The sequence below is a fragment of the Trachurus japonicus genome, chromosome 9 (assembly GCF_045865225.1).
Source record: "Trachurus japonicus isolate A0001 chromosome 9, Traja_1.0".
In the NCBI taxonomy this organism is placed as follows: domain Eukaryota; kingdom Metazoa; phylum Chordata; class Actinopteri; order Carangiformes; family Carangidae; genus Trachurus; species Trachurus japonicus.
The window spans coordinates 24,448,543-24,464,516 of NC_140915.1; the positions used below are offsets into that span (position 1 = coordinate 24,448,543).

At 43.4% G+C, this 15,974-nt stretch overlaps 1 protein-coding gene across 33 annotated transcripts in view; it reads left to right on the top strand.

The window, feature by feature from the left end:
- The window catches only part of ank1a (ankyrin 1, erythrocytic a), a 95,904-nt gene that overhangs the window by 71,565 nt on the left and 8,365 nt on the right, over positions 1-15,974 (top strand). For 13 of the 33 annotated variants that reach the window (XM_085786775.1, XM_085786752.1, XM_085786754.1 and 10 more), the window contains 17 exons: positions 1,192-1,312; positions 1,500-1,578; positions 1,923-2,038; positions 2,136-2,360; positions 2,763-2,917; positions 3,013-3,224; positions 5,302-5,506; positions 5,833-5,929; positions 6,063-6,291; positions 6,383-6,511; positions 6,841-6,960; positions 7,071-7,155; positions 7,316-7,390; positions 7,769-7,900; positions 8,067-8,222; positions 13,990-14,653; positions 14,895-15,243. In XM_085786775.1, coding sequence (XP_085642901.1) covers positions 1,192-1,312; positions 1,500-1,578; positions 1,923-2,038; positions 2,136-2,360; positions 2,763-2,917; positions 3,013-3,224; positions 5,302-5,506; positions 5,833-5,929; positions 6,063-6,291; positions 6,383-6,511; positions 6,841-6,960; positions 7,071-7,155; positions 7,316-7,390; positions 7,769-7,900; positions 8,067-8,222; positions 13,990-14,653; positions 14,895-15,243 — 3,149 coding nt within the window. Of the gene's footprint in view, positions 1-1,191; positions 1,313-1,499; positions 1,579-1,922; positions 2,039-2,135; positions 2,361-2,762; positions 2,918-3,012; positions 3,225-5,301; positions 5,507-5,832; positions 5,930-6,062; positions 6,292-6,382; positions 6,512-6,840; positions 6,961-7,070; positions 7,156-7,315; positions 7,391-7,768; positions 7,901-8,066; positions 8,223-10,604; positions 10,625-10,993; positions 11,880-13,989; positions 14,654-14,894; positions 15,244-15,974 lie in introns of those variants that run through there. The other 20 variants (XM_085786756.1, XM_085786757.1, XM_085786768.1 and 17 more) reach the window with 11 other exon arrangements.

Below are 15,974 nucleotides of genomic sequence, written 5' to 3' on the forward strand. Positions count from 1 at the left end.
GACTTTATATTTTTAGTCCCCTGATAATTTAACTGACAGATTGTCACCGTTGCTCTAAATATAGAAAGTAGCTGAGTTGCCATCTTAAAGATACATCTCGTATCCGGAATGTTAAAGTGATGCTGGCAGGATATCCGATGTGCAGGCTCACATACAGTAACACTTTGCCTACCCCGACGTGGCGGCACACACATGGCACATGAGACAGAGAATATGCAGGACACGGGCTGACTCATATGAACCTGTGGGAAGTGCACTCACTGAGTCAAACATAGTGTAATGACACCTACGACATCATTTTAGCTCTGCAGCGCATACAGACACCCACTCACACAAGCTGTGCTGATACGGTCACAAATTAATTCACACCGCGGAGACCTGCTTTTGTTGCAGTAGAAATCTAGAAAAATTACAGGGAGATTTTGGGGGTAAGTAACCAAGACCTCTGCTCACATCAAGATGTGCTGTCCTGTGCTGTCCTGTGTCCTGTGCTTTCAAAGTAGAGTAAGGAACAGCTTGTGCTCCTGTCACATGTGTGTTGTCGTGTCTCTGTGCTGTTGTGATTGTCTCTGCCTTCCCGTGTTTTAGAGCGAGTCTCCTCATGCATCACTCTCTGAGCCAGAGGAAACCTCTAAAACCTCCAGTCCAATAACTGTTTATTCACTAGACAACAAATTTCTGGAATGAGATTATGCTGATGCATGCTGTCCCCAGAGACTGTGCTCTGTGCACATCTATAATGCTGCTGTCGCTAACTGAGCTTTTTATGGGTTTTTGAAAACTCCACACTACATGTATAAAGTGTCCTCTCTTGTTTCGATGTAGTAATGTTTAGCTGTGCTGAATCAAAAGTGTCGGACTCAGCAGACTGAAACTACAACTGATTATAGTGACCTACTCTATTGTTCCTGTCCTTGTATGCCATTTTAAGTGTTTCTGTCGCGCTATAGAAGTGGCTGCATTTCATTTTTTTCCCATAGTCTAGCAGTAAGGTCAGTGTCACTAATGTCTCATTTCACCAGTCTAACCCCTAAACCACAGAGCCATCACCTAAATCCTGGGCTATCGTGTTATCTAACCCCTCTAACACCTGGTTAACAATCTCGTTCTTTTCTTTCTCTCTTTCTCTTTTGCTGTTTCACCAACCTGACCATGGTCTGTTCGCTCTCTTTGGCATGTTGTTCTCTGAAGGAGAGGAGCTCTTGGGGACAGAAGGGGCCAGGTACATGAAGATGGATGACATGAAAGACCATGATGACGATTTCCTCTCCCCCAAGAAATCACTGGAGTACGAGAGAGGGCTGGGCACAGCGTAAGGGGGGCTGGGGGGGGGAATAGGGGAGAGAGCCAAGCTGGTAGCCACAAGCTAATAGGTGGATGGATAGAGGGGGCTACACAATAGACACTCACTGAACACCAGGGAGAAGCACTTGGGAGGAGGTGAGATATGGAGAAACTTTTTTAGTCTGACTTGTGTTTTTTCTCTTTTCATACAACAGAAATTACTCGCCAGCCATTCCCAGGATCCCCCGTGTCTCTCCAGAGACTGTTATCCTGAAAGAACATGTGATCGATCAGGTACTGTACAGAACAGCTTGAGAAGATAATGCAAACTGAGGATAGATATTTAGTTGTTATGTATTCCGCACATATTTTATCTAAACTCACAGTTTTGGTTAAAACTTTTAAAATTATATATACTCCCTAGTGATTGACTTGAGACTGTGTAACTAAATGTAAATGAGAATCACTTTTGAATTTTTATGGTGTATTTCCTCCATTATGCCCGATAAAAAAAATTAAATAATAAAAGTTGTATAAAAATAAGTACATAGCCTAGACATACTTTTTCATCAGAGCCCAAATCCTCTGCATAAACAGGTGATGATGTAATAATAGTTTTTTTTTTCTGTTTGTTGTAGCAACACACTCCTCTTCCACTGCCCAAAGAATACGATGAGGACTCGCTGATTCCCAGCAGCCCAGCCACTGAGACTTCAGACAATGTCAGCCCAGTTGCCAGTCCCATACACACAGGGTCAGCTAAGTGATAACACAGAAGAAAACTTTTTATTTCACTTTAAGTTTAATATATTGTCTGGCAGCTAATAATCAAAATCCTTGTCCAATGGCAGGTTCCTGGTCAGTTTTATGGTGGATGCTCGTGGTGGCTCTATGCGAGGCAGCAGACATAACGGTCTGCGTGTTATCATACCTCCACGGACCTGTGCAGCCCCCACACGCATCACCTGCCGCCTGGTGAAGCCACAGAAGTTGACCAGCCCCCCTCCTCTGGTGGAGGGAGAGGGGCTGGCCAGCAGGATCATCTCCTTGGGTCCAGCTGGCATGCAGTTCCTGGGGTGAGGAAGCCACTGTGTAACACTTTACGCTTTAGAGTTAGCAGTCCTCGCCCTCGTCCCTACGTCACCACATTCACGCGCATCCCTTGGCTGCACACACAGAGAGGACCGCCCCTTTATGCCGTTCTCTCTCCTCATTGGATAAAGGTTGTAGGATACAAGGAAAGTTTTCTCCTCGGCTTACAGCAGAGCAGAGTGACTGACAGACCTGTGTTTCGGACCAAACACTCTATATAAGTGATTGCTGTCGGAAGATATAACTATTTAAGACTTATATTAACACAAATATTCCGCTTACTTCTGCTTTAAAATAAAGATTATTAAATTTAAGTTAGCCTTCTACTACCCCCATAAAAAAATATATATATTCATGTGTCATTTCATTTGTGTTGTGTTGTTCAGACCAGTGATAGTGGAGATCCCGCACTTTGCTGCTCTGGGTCGTGGTGACCGGGAGCTCGTGGTGCTGAGGAGTGAGAACGGCTCAGTCTGGAAAGAACATCGCAATCGCTATGGCGACGAGGTGTTGGAAACAATCCTGAATGGGATGGATGAGGGTAAGAGTTTACATGTGTCATGCTTGATTACAGACTCTCAGACACTCAATAACTGTCGGTCAGTGGTTTCATTTAACCTCCTCTCCTCTGCTCAGACTTAGAAAGTCAAGAGGAACTTGGGAAGAAGCGAATCCGTCGTATCATCTCTACCGACTTCCCCCTTTACTTTGCTGTTGTATCACGCGTCCAGCAAGAGAGTGACCTGATTGGTCCGGAGGGAGGTTCACTGACAAGTAAACTGGTGCCGTTGGTCCAGGCCTCATTTCCTGAGACGGCAGTCACCAAACGAGTCCGCCTGGGGCTGCAGGTGAGATGGGACGATGAGGAGAAGGAAGGAGAGGAGAGACAGAATCGTTAATGCCTGTGTTGCCTGAAAAAAGCATGTTGGATGTCTTTTGATTAATCTTGGAATGACCTGATCATATCAGCACGTGTGCCAAGTTTCCCTGGTTTTAGTTTCCTCTTTCTGTTTGTTTATTTTGCTTTTCATATCTTAGGACATGTTTTGCCTTTTATTTCACACAGTGCATGCACTTGGCACCTTTACACAACTGTGGACTGATCATTGAGTGCTGATATGTTATTGTTTGATCTTCCATATCATCTTGATGTCATTCTTACTAATGTATTTATGTCACTGGCGAACCCCTGTTTTTAGTCTATTTAACACATGAATTTGATATACCTAGTCAAATATTACTTGATGGAAAAGCGTATGCATTCTTGGTGGAGCCAGGAAAGACTGTGTTTGAGTTTATACTCTTTGTCCAGTGATTTTGGTATCATGAATGTCTGAAAAGAGACCTTAATTTTTGAAACACAGAAGTGTTTCCCCACATAAATAGGGATGCACCTGAGCACCTGAGCTTCAGACCTTTTTTACTTGTAGTCATATCACTGTTTATTGAAGCTCTTGGTCTGTTTTTGTTTACACTATACCCTTCTCAAGTGAGGTTTCCTCAAACATACACACCAAAGACAAGATAAATTGTTTTTAGCACACTTTACCACACTTAGTTATACAGTAAATAAAGACAACATATTTAGGATCCTACAGTATGAACTTTTCAACAATCTTTCTCCAGTCAAATCAGATTAAACAAGCATCCACCCTGACAGGCCGTTTCAAAATGAAATTTTGAAATCAAGGAAGTAATGCTCCCATTTCTTTGGAGTGTTTGCTGTAAGTTCAAAACATATCTTAATATTGTTAAATTGCAGATTGCACTCACTAAGTCAACAATCCAATCATCAACCATAAGATTTTATTTATTTTGGCACAGTGACACTTTTCACTTCTGCTAGTTTCAGTCTCTAATAATTTCAGACATTTGGTAGGTTGCTAAACAAAAAAAGCACATTAAATCATATGATTACATCATATATTACATGATATCTATTTCTGCCTTCATTTTTTCAGTGTGCACATCTTTGTTGTATAAATATGCCTTATTTTTTTCAGATTTGGCATGTCAAAGTTTCATTTGCATGTGATTTCATTTTGTCAGGTTAAACATACCTTCTGTTTAGAATTCCACTTTGAAACTGATTTCATTTACTCCTTTTTTAAATAAACTTATTTACTTTAAATATGTAGGTCAGCAACTTCTGAATTATAATCAGATATTAGAATATAATTTAGTGAACCAAAATGACAGTATGATGCAGTATTAATGGACCTTACGCTGTGTGTTTGGTTCAACACCTGTCTTTTAGACAAATGAATGAATGAATGAATGAATTTATAACAAGCTATATATTTCTTTGAAACTAACTAAACCACACATATCGTAACCTCTAAGATGAAAATAGTAAATCTAACTGAATGTAAGTAAAATAGACATGGATTTAATTTTATGTATTTTCTTGTACAGATTTATTTTAACAATTTCATCTTTTTCAGGAGCAAATCTATTTCACTAAATTGTTGCTGTAGTAATCATGTCATGAATGAAAACCACACAGCCTTTTTCTTTGATATCCTTTTTGTATTAATGATTGTAAACGCCTCTTGTTAACACATTGTTACTTTTCACAATAAAAAAGAAATTATTAAGTCCTAAAACCAATTTGTGTTGCAATTGTCTTTCCAAATGTATTTTTAAAAACATGAGGTATTTTATTCACTGTGGGATTCTCTCTCTCTTTCTCTTCATCTTTTATTTCCCCTATTTGGTTGTCCTCTCTGACCCTTTTTGCTTATTCATTGCCATCTACCTCATCATCAACTTCCCATTATCTCGCTCCTATTCTGTTTTCCCAACATCTTTTTATTTAAAAAACAACCCGCTTTATTTTAACTTCTCCCCGTCTTTCTACCACATCATCAAACTTGTGCCCATGTTACCTATCCCCTTTTCTCTATCATTTACTCTCAAACTCAGGCTCAGCCAGTTCCAGATGAGCTGGTTGCAAAGCTGCTGGGTAACCAGGCAAACTTTAGCCCCGTTGTCACTGTGGAGCCTCGACGGCGCAAATTTCACCGACCCATCGGCCTGCGTATACCCCTGCCCCCGTCCTGGAGGGATAGCCCTCGAGACTCCGGGGAGGGTGACACCACCAGTCTGCGTCTGCTTTGCTCTGTCATAGGTACTGCATGCCATGGATGCCTGTGTGTGTGTGTGTGTGTGTGTGTGTGTGTGTGTGTGTGTGTGTGTGTGTGTGTGTGTGTGTGTGTGTGTGTGTGTGTGTGTGTGTGTGTGTGTGTGTGTGTGTGTGTGTGTGTGTGTGTGTGTGTGTGTGTGTATGTTACATAAGAAATTATAAGGCAACATTTCTGGTTTGCAGTGCCAGAGTTGGACAACAAAAGTTTATTTTTTCTTACTTTGTGCACTGCCCCATGAGACTTCTTCTTTATGACCCCTGCTGAAGCTAGATTAATCAGTTTGGCCTTTCTCATCCTGCCTGATTCCCAGGTGGCACCGCTCCTGCCCAATGGGAGGACATCACTGGCACAACCAAGCTTATGTATGCTAGTGACTGCGCCAGTTTCACAACCAATGTGTCAGCACGGTGAGTTCAACACAACATATACAATATATCAACCATCATACCATAAAATGACTTCAATATTTATTCTAGCCATCAACTCAACTGTGATTTATGCACAGTACTGTGATTACAAGTCATTAATATTTTCTTCCAGGTTCTGGCTCGCAGACTGTCCCCGGACAGCTGAGGCCGTCTCCTTTGCCAACCTGCTGTACAGAGAGCTGTCAGCCGTGCCCTACATGGCCAAGTTCGTGGTGTTTGCAAAGATGAATGAGCTCCGCGAGGGCCGTCTGCGTTGCTACTGCATGACCGACGACAAGATGGATAAAACCCTGGAACAACATGAGAACTTCACAGAGGTGGCTCGCAGCAGAGACATAGAGGTCTGTGGTGCCTGTGAACTGAAGTTAGTTAAAGTTTGTAGAAGATGTTAACAGGGGATAGAGGCAGTGACACCTATGTCTCCCCTTGCAGGTGATGGAGGGAATGCCCCTTCACCTGGAGTGTTCAGGAAATCTTGTGCCAGTGAGGAAAGCCACCCAGCAGCCTCGCTGCTTCAGCTTCCAGGCCTTCAGAGATAACCGACTCCCTGTCTCTGTTAAGGTATTATCATTTGTTTTCTATTTTTGTTGTGTTTTTTTAAGTATTTTGGGGATTTTTTGCCTTTTATTGTTGAGATAGTTGAGATAGACAGGAAGTGGGGAGACAGAGAGAGGGTAATGACATGCAGCAATGGGCTGCTGGATGAATCGAACTAGGGCCACTGCAGAGAGGACTCTAGCCTCTGTATATGGGGCACCTGCTCAACCCACTGAGCTATACAGTGCCCCATCATTTGGTTTTCTATGTCAAGTCTTCTCTTATTAAAATATGCTGTTGCTCACAGTTATGTGTCTCCACTGTAAACACGTCATTGTCTCTGTGTGTCTCAGGTGAGAGACAGCAGTAAAGAGCCCACTGGATTTTTGTCTTTCCTGCGTAAGTCTACCAAGTATGAGGACAGCCAACATGTGCTCTGTAACCTCAACATTACCATGCCTCCATGTATCAAGGTAAAGCTTCCAAAGTCAGCTTATATTGACACGACACACCAGGTGTATTTATTCCCAGTTTGTCTTCCATGAGACGTCTGTCTTCAGTGTTGTTTGTTTGTCACTGGCAGATTGTTGGCAGTGAAGACCGGAGGAGAACTCTGACCCCACTGGCTTTGAGAGAAAGATACAGTGCCCTAAATGAGCCTGCAATGGGTATGAGACTATCTCTCGCTTATAGTTATTTCCATCCTAATACTTCATCCTCAGGACTACCATACACAGAATTCATGAGTGTTGCATTGTAGGGATAATCTCAACTTTACATTTGATGGACTCAGATGTTATAGCTTCAGTTGTGCTCTGATATCCGCAGCATCATTGAGCGCCATGGAGAGGACAGAGCTGAAAATGGCAGTGATTGCAGAACAGTTGGGACTGAGCTGGGCTGGTAATGCCTAAATAAATATCTGCATTAATACTAATGTATTATATACTAATATTATCTGCTAATATCCAGTATATGGAATCTGTTTCATGTGTTGTGAGCGGTCCATGTTCACCATATGTCTGATAAGCCTGCCTAGCATGTAGCTGATAAAATGAAGTTATAGCATGGCAACCAGCCATTGAAACTAATTATTTTTCCTGGCAAGAGCCGTAGCTATTTTACAGACTGAATCTTCCTCCTCTTCAGTTTTGAGCTACTATGAAGCAGTGTGCCATTTCGAGAGCAAGATCGTGTCTGCTACAAGAGCATGACTCATCATCTAATGATATAAATATTTTCCTTGCCTACTCGATCTTTTCCATCTCATTTTCTTATCAGAGTTGGCACGTGAGCTTCAGCTCAGCGTGGATGACATCAATAAGATCCGCGTGGAGAATCCCAACTCCCTGCTGGAGCAGAGCTCTGCCCTGCTCAACCTGTGGGCCACACGTGAAGGCAAGAGGGCCAAGAGTGAGTATATGATATCACTCCTTCATATCCTTTGTGTTTCTGCATTTTAATCCAGTCAAACCAATCAGGTTGGTGTTGTAACAGCATTTCTGGTTGTCCTGGGAACCTCCCAATTCTCCTCTTTCCTCGTCCACATGTGTGTCTCCATCATGCGTCTTGGCTGCAGTGGAGAGCTTGTACACGGCTCTGAAGAGCATCGACCGCATGGACATCGTCAGCATGTTGGAGGGCCAGCCGCCTCAGCCTGCGAGACAAGGCTCCCGTGACATGAGCAGACGCCGACACAACGAGAGAGAACACCTTTCCCCTGGTATGACCAATGGTAAGCCGCCCACCCCCACCCCTCCCCCCAGATCCCACAATGCAGCCCCTTCCCAGTGTCCCGTTTTGCCTCAACCCTGAACCACTTTTCAATAAATATACGTACATCCCCTTTGCCTAAAATCCGCTGAAGGTAAAGTGAAGTTTGTGACCCTCTGATTCCTCCATAGTGTCCCCATGTCTTTCTTATTTTATTCCCCATGATGCTGTTGTGTATGAAAGCTGCCACAAACGTCAAACCTTTGCAGGACTTTACCCCAGCAACATACAGAGGGACTCAGGACACTCCTACTGTACTACAAACTCTGTAGTGCCTAATTTTATTCTGTATCTATAAACTGTGGTGAAAGGTAGTAGAGAAATAATGAAATATAAAGACAACTATGTTGAATTTATGCAATGGTGAATGCTTGGGGGTCAGTGTTTTTGCTGCAGCTCCAGAATCTGAAAAAGAAAACACTTACTGGTGTAACTGAGATAAATAAACTCTTCTATCGCGATAGTTTTATTGATGTTTTGTTGTGGTAAAGAGCTATGTTCATTTTGTGTACAGATCAGTCAGCTTATCGTATTTCCATACACAGTTTTTTATTTAGATGGACAACATTTTAGCTTGGATATTTTGTTAATGAAACAATGCCTTGTCATACATGATCAGTCCACATCTATGATAAGTATAGCGTAGTATAGCTGCCCTTCTTATCAACTGTCAGTCCTCAGTCTTTTACTCCTTTACTCATGGTTTCCCTCACACATGCATAACCTACATCTTATTGACTCCATTTTCACCTCTGGACTGGTGTGAGCCCACCCCCCACCCCCACTCCCTCCTTACTGGACTGGCTTTTCCGCTCCGTGTCCCGTGCAGGCGATGAGTCAGTCCGCCAGGTGACAGGTCCTCTCTGTGAAAACTGGAGCAATAATCAGAGATGTAACAATGCATACAGATATGACCATGAGGGTCAAAGGGTGAAAAGGGAGACGTTCAGATCACAGCTGCAGTGAATCTGATAACCGTTTATCTGTGTTGTCTGTCTTTCTGTCTGGCTACTCGCCTCCCAAAGGCCATTCATTCCTGCTTTGACCTTCTGCGTGAAAACGTGATGGCACTTTGAATACGTGGATATTATGTCTTCTGCTTATTTCACAATGATCACTGTAACAGGGTTTTTCCGGGGTAACGGGGTTTTTCCTTATTGTTCCTACTCAGTGTGTGTACAGGGTGGAACACCATGCCTGACTTTTTAAGGCAAAGAAAATAAAATGAGTCAATGAGTAAAATGGACCATTAAACTGAAAAAAAAAAAGTTAAGACTGGGTAAAAAAAAACATCTATACATATTCAAAGAAATTGAAATAACTCACCATAATAAGTCATAATAGTTATTTTAATAAGATATGAATTTTGAATGAATTTACTTTTCAGTTTGTTCCACAGATGACGTTATTCATTTACTCATTGCATATTAAAGGAATAGGATGATATATTTTGGAAACATGCTATTTTGCTCTCTTGCTAAATGTCTCTGTTAAATATGAAGCAACGGCCAGCAGCTAGTTAGCTCAGCTTAGCAAAAAATATTGAAAACAACAGGGAACAGCTAGCCTAGCTCTGTTCAAGCTCTCTTTTTGCCAGGTGCAGGATAGTAGGCCTACCTTCCTGGAGGCTTAAGGGGTTTCCTGGCAAGAAGTACTCCTGGCAAGAAATATTAAATAGTGCAGCACATAAACTCCATTAAACCATTGTAATTTTTACACTTAAGTTTTAGCTAAGCTAAGTTAACTGACTGCCAGTAGTAGCTTCATATTTACCATAAAGACGACCAACTTTTCATGTAACTCTTTGCAATGAAAGGGAATATGCATATTTCCAAAAATGTCAAAATATTAATTTAAGTTCAGTCAGGTTCAGTCTTCCATGCAAAACAAGCCATTTCTTATCATCAGTGAAATAGCTTTTTTTTCTTTTCTTTTCTTTTTTTAATGAGGCTTTTCAGAAAAAGCATCAAGAATATTGGCTAGTGCAGGTCATCATGCGGGCTTTACTCTGTCTCTATCTTTACCTGTCTTTCCTTCTATTGTGAGAGTGATGTCTGTAGTATTATACTTATCAGTTTTTCTTCATAGTTCTAATGCCCCTGTACTATAGGTAAGCAAACTCAAGATCATTTCCAGGTTAGAGAATAGAAAATACACTGAAAGATCCCTTTTCACAGACATTTTTTTTAAGGAGACATTTAATGCTCTGCCTGTGGTTGCATGGGGATAGTCTGAATCTCTTAAGGGCTAATGTTGGTGCACCGAATGTCCTTTTGGGAGCCCTGTTCTCATTCCCTGTGAATCTGTCCCTCTTTCTGTGTTTTTCTGGACATGTCATCTGCAGCCTAGCCGCCCTACTCTTCCTCCTTCTCACTCCTCTCCGAACTCTGACCTCATGCCGACCTCATGTTGACCTCTGAACCACATCTTTATATTTTATTTTTTCGCGCCTAGTCGTGCATTTTTCTTTATTTTTTCGTATTTTTGAAAACCCCACCTTTTTTAAGTGTCCGCTCTGTGACCAATAACCCTCACACAGACTGTGTACTCAGCACCCACTGGGAGGGGGGAGGTGACCCTCGCTCTCTCTCACTGTTTCTGTCTGTGTTCATCACCTATTTTATATTCCTCTTTCTCTCTTACTGCCCTTTTCTATTTCCCCACTCTGTCCTTTCCCCTCTTTATCCCATCCCTTCTTTCCTTGCCCTCCTGCCTGACTGCATGTGCATGAAGGCTGACTTTCATCGCTCATCCCCCCTGTGTTTGCATGGAGACACTGGGATGAAGGGCAGGAGTAACAATGGCTTGTTGGAGATGACAACTCTGACATTGCACTGGCACCTAATGCTGCTAAACTGACAGACATGTGTCTTTGCATGGCATGCATACTGATAGTAGACTCTGTCTCCGTCCCCCCTTAGTGATCTGTCCTATGGGGGGTAAAAAAACAAAAAAACAAAAAGGCACACAAACCTTTTTTGTGAACTGACTTGTGTCTGCTCTGTTCATGTATGAATGTTGTGGTTGTTTTCTACATAAACTGTGTCCATCTGATGGGTTATTTTGTATGAAACACAGTATGTTTTAATGTCTTTGTAAGTGTTGTACAAGGGTCAGTCTGATATGTAAGTGTGCTTATTGTGCAATGTGAATCATCAATCTCTCTGTGTGAGTGTATGTGTGAACGTCTTTATATATGTTTTAAGTTTTAAGTGTGTTTTGTGTCTTCCATACACCTGTGCCCAGTGTACCAGTGTTCAAGTGTACGGGCAAAATTAGCACTTCTCTTTTACATGCGTTTTCACTTGGGTGTCACCGCTTTGTATTTCTGTGTTTGTGTCTTTCAATCACGGTGGGTCAGGCAATCACGGCCATGTCTCATATTTCACACTTTCCCTTACCCAAATTTCTCTCTTTTCTTTCTTTTTTCTTTTATCACCACTGCCTCATTCTACTAGCATGGAGAGAGAAAACAGGAAGGGTCATTCATCATTTTGCCACAGTCATGACTCAGACTAATCCATATCTACACTGATGGTAAATGGTAAATAGGTGGTCAGGTGATTCCAGGTGGATTCTAAATTTGCTGTTATGGTATTACTAAAGCTATAATTGTATTGTATTTCCGCAGCTTATATTGCTCATATTACTGTAAGCTCACAGTGTACTGGCAGATTCAGTACACTGGGATACAAGCTTTTGTGAATTGGACTCCAAAGCTTTAAATGAAAACATCCTCACCCAAATAAATGAGCAATTATAATAAAGTTATATTTAACACAATATGTTATGTTTTCTGGTAGTTAAGTAAAATGTCTAAATTTCATTATTGCTGATTTTACATGATTGTTGTCTATTTTCTTAGCACTTTTAACGTCATAAGACAACATTCTTTGCAAATACAGTATTTATGAGTCATAGCCATGATAGAAAATGACAGCAGCTGAGAGGCTGAAAGAGAGAACAGAAAGTAGGACAAGAGGTCTGTTTGGTTGCTTGGTGTCACAAATATCTCCTGCACTCTCAGCAGAACTCAACTGCAGTACAGCCAGCCATGAATCAAGTTACACCCTGCACAACCGTTCTCTCATTACAACACAGTGTACACATACAGTCTCTCTCTCTCTCTCTCTCTCTCTCTCTCTCTCTCTCTCTTTCCCTCTCTAACAATGTATCTTCTCTTCTTGATCTTGGCCTGCAACATATCTCCTGTGTCATCCTCCTGGTCTAGGTCGTGTAGTCTTACAGTAATTGTAACACTCACACTTTGCTTTGCCTACATTGTCATCCATCACAATGTTCACATAATCTATTCATGTAATTTGCATGTTGTTCGTGGATGATTATTTCAGTAGACCGATAATGAGAGTAGAAACACAACCGGATCTTTTTGTGCAATATACAGTTATTGTCTTGACGAGGAAACTATTCCTGCTGCTGTAACGTTGTTACAAATAAGAAAAGATATTGTTGCAGAGGGTGTCCAAGAAAACAGTTGTAGGAGTGACCTGAGTCCACAGTGTATTCATGGTTTTCAGTGTTTCCAATTGATACAACTTCACCTCAAATAGCATTTCAAATAAATGTTTGAGGCAGCAACCATGTGGCTTTTTCAAACAGAAGGAAAATCATCTATTTTGTATATAAATTTGCATATTTATTAGCAATACTATAAGTTATATGCTCATATACACTTTATTGGCAGTTAATCAGGTACACCTTGCTCAAACTAATGTAGCCTAATACAACAGCCCTGCACTAAATCCTCCTTTCATAAAGCTTATAATGGGGATGGACACAGCAAACACTGTGTAACATAATACCATTCAACAGCAGTAAAAACGGCATCCTCCCAAATGATCACACAGTTGAATCAATACTTTAACAGTTTCAACACAAAATGAACTTACAACCTTGCTCAAGGAGGATTTATCACACCACAGTTGTATTAGATTGCAATAGTTTTTGTCAGGTGTTTCTATTTAACTGCCATCTAAGTGTAGCTGTGTTTTATTGAATGCATTACAACAATATGTGTTAATGGGAGAGCAGCGAGCTCCAGTATGTGGTGAGAGCTGCAGTGTGAACGTGTGAGGAGAGAATGAGATTGCCTGCATGCATGCTATCCAGCCTGACAACAATATTATCCTGCCTGTTTTTGAGCGGATTTGAATGCATGCATAAAAGAGTGTGAGTGTATGTGTGTGTGTGATGGTATGAGATAGAGAGTGAGAGAGTGTGTGTAATGGCATGTGTATGCGTGACAAAGTGTTCGTCACTGTTGGACATGTGAGTGTCCCAGAGGCAGTAATTCCTGTCCGTCTCCCCGCAGGTGGCAGCCAGCAGAGCAGCATCAGTCACTGCTGGGTTCGAACCTCAGTCTCAGTCTCTCGGTCCATCTGGCTGTGTCTGCTGCTGCTGCCGCTGCTGCTCTCACCGTCAGCGCTGGCTGATCGAGCTTGACAATCCCACTTCTAAAAGTTGCCCTTGCTCTCTTGTCCTAAGCTCCTTGCACCTTTATTCTAGCTCCTATTGTCTTGGCCCTCCCCCTTTTTCTCCCTCCCCACTTTTCTCCCATTTGTCCCTTCAGCCTCCTCTACTCCTCCCCTAGATGCCCAGCTCCTGGGCAGGGGTACTTACCCCCTCCCGGGTTCCCGGTGCTGTGGGGTTGAGGTGGGGAGCGAGGTGGGGGGCCGGGTGTCAGTGTGCCTCTCTCTGTCTCGCTCCAGGTTATGGGCTCGCGCAGGAAGAGCTTCTCTCACCGGCCTCCATGCAGTACAGCCTGCCCTCCCCGCTGGGTGCTGAGCCATACTGGCAGGAAGTCTCCAGTCTGGACTGTGCACCAATTGCCACCACAGAAGAAGACACCCTCATGGAGATGTCTGATGTGCAGGTGTGGCCCTCAGGCAACAGCCCCTCCCTGGTGCCTGTGGAGGACTCCTCGCTGGAGTGCAGCAATGCTGACGACTCAGAAGGTCTGCTGGGGCTGCCCTACGGAAGCCTGGGTCGGCCGGCCAGTCAGGCCAGCGCGGCCAGTGGAGGGGGTGGGGTGCTGAGTGGCTCCATTGAGCTGCCTGAAGACGATTCAGAGATGGGCGTTGACTCACTCAGCACCGCCACGCCGGCCTCGCTTGGGGGCACCATTGCTGGGATCAATCTTAACGGGCTGAACAATGGTCAGGGGTCAGAGGCAAGTTCGGAGGTATCGGCGGTCACCAGTACGACTGGTGGTGACGGAGCTGGAGGAGGAGGAGGAGGAGGTGGAGGAGGAGGAGGAGGAGGAGGGACGGGCTCAGAGGAAGGGCTTTCTCTTGTTGCAGGACAGCAAAGGGTGTATGCTCGGCTGAGTGAGTCACCTGGTCTGAGCTGCGTTGCAGATCGAAATGGAGACAGGTGAGTCAGCCCTCCGTCTGCCTCTCAGGTGACAGCACAAAGATTCAATATACAAACATTAAATCTGCGATTGTCGGCTGTTTAACCTTATCGTATGTCAGCAAATGTCAGCAAATGTCAGTCACTGGAGGTGTTTCAAAAATTCCATGAAGAGGAAGTGATCGCCAAGCAGGTTATGACAGTTGTGGTGTCACACACCGTGCACGCACCACGTCCCCATTGTTCTGCTCTCTCCTTACAGGTCAGGTAATGGTGGAAACGGAGGTGGCGGAGGCTCTTTCCTTTCCTATCTGCAGGAACAGACAGGCCCAGGGTGGATCCCTGTCACTGACCCTACTCAGGGCTGGGTGGGCAACCAGCCCAAGCCCAGGCAGGCCGTGGACACCATGATGTCATCAGTACGTAACGCTGTGGAAGGGGACCAGTCCCGTATGTCCCAGGAGGCCTTGCTTCAGCCTGTACGGGACATGGGGCACTCTGAGATCTTGCGAGGACACTTCAGAGGCACCCAGCCATTCGAAAAAGGTCTGGGCTTCCCACACCGGGTACCAGAGCTGAGGGCCTGGGACGACATGCGTCTGAAGGGACAGGTGAGTGTGGTGTTCCTCCTATGCAAAACAAGAGGAATATTTGTACTGCCTCTAGCAGAGAAATGAGCTTGTCAGATGCAGTAGATTGATCATTATGTCGTTCAAACAACAGCCAAGCACCAAAAATCTGATGCATTTTGTTACTAACTGCTCCACCTACAGTATGAGAGCTTTATATTGTTCATGAGAGACCTTTTAGCCAACCAGACAATAAAAACAAACACTGACACACACAAACACAGTGTCTAGGGCCCAAGAAGGGCACAAACAGCATGTCCAGCCAAATATAGCAAACATTCTCACTGTCCCACTCATGTTACATTATCCCCACCCCAGTCATTCCCATGTGTTAACTTTCTGGCACAACCCAGCCACATCACACATCACACTGTAAAGGACAATCTCTGCCATGAAACTGTGTGAGAGCTAAAATAGAGTGGTGCGTTTAGGGCCTTTGTGGGCTTTACACTGGTTCATTAAGGTGATTAAGGAGCCTTGGCTTGGCTTTATTTTGATGCTGTGCGTGCTGCACAGTTATGTCTGCATAGGGTTTTGGTGGATTTTGAGGCTGGGTGGATTATTGGGAGTGGGAAATATTTTACAAGTTGTCACAGCTACAGAGAAGTCAGAATGCAAGTGTCTTATGGTGCTCTTACCACAGCATGCAGAGTCACACTGGAGTAGCCAGAGGTATTTAAAGCCCACAGGTCACATGGTCAGAAAGAGAGAGA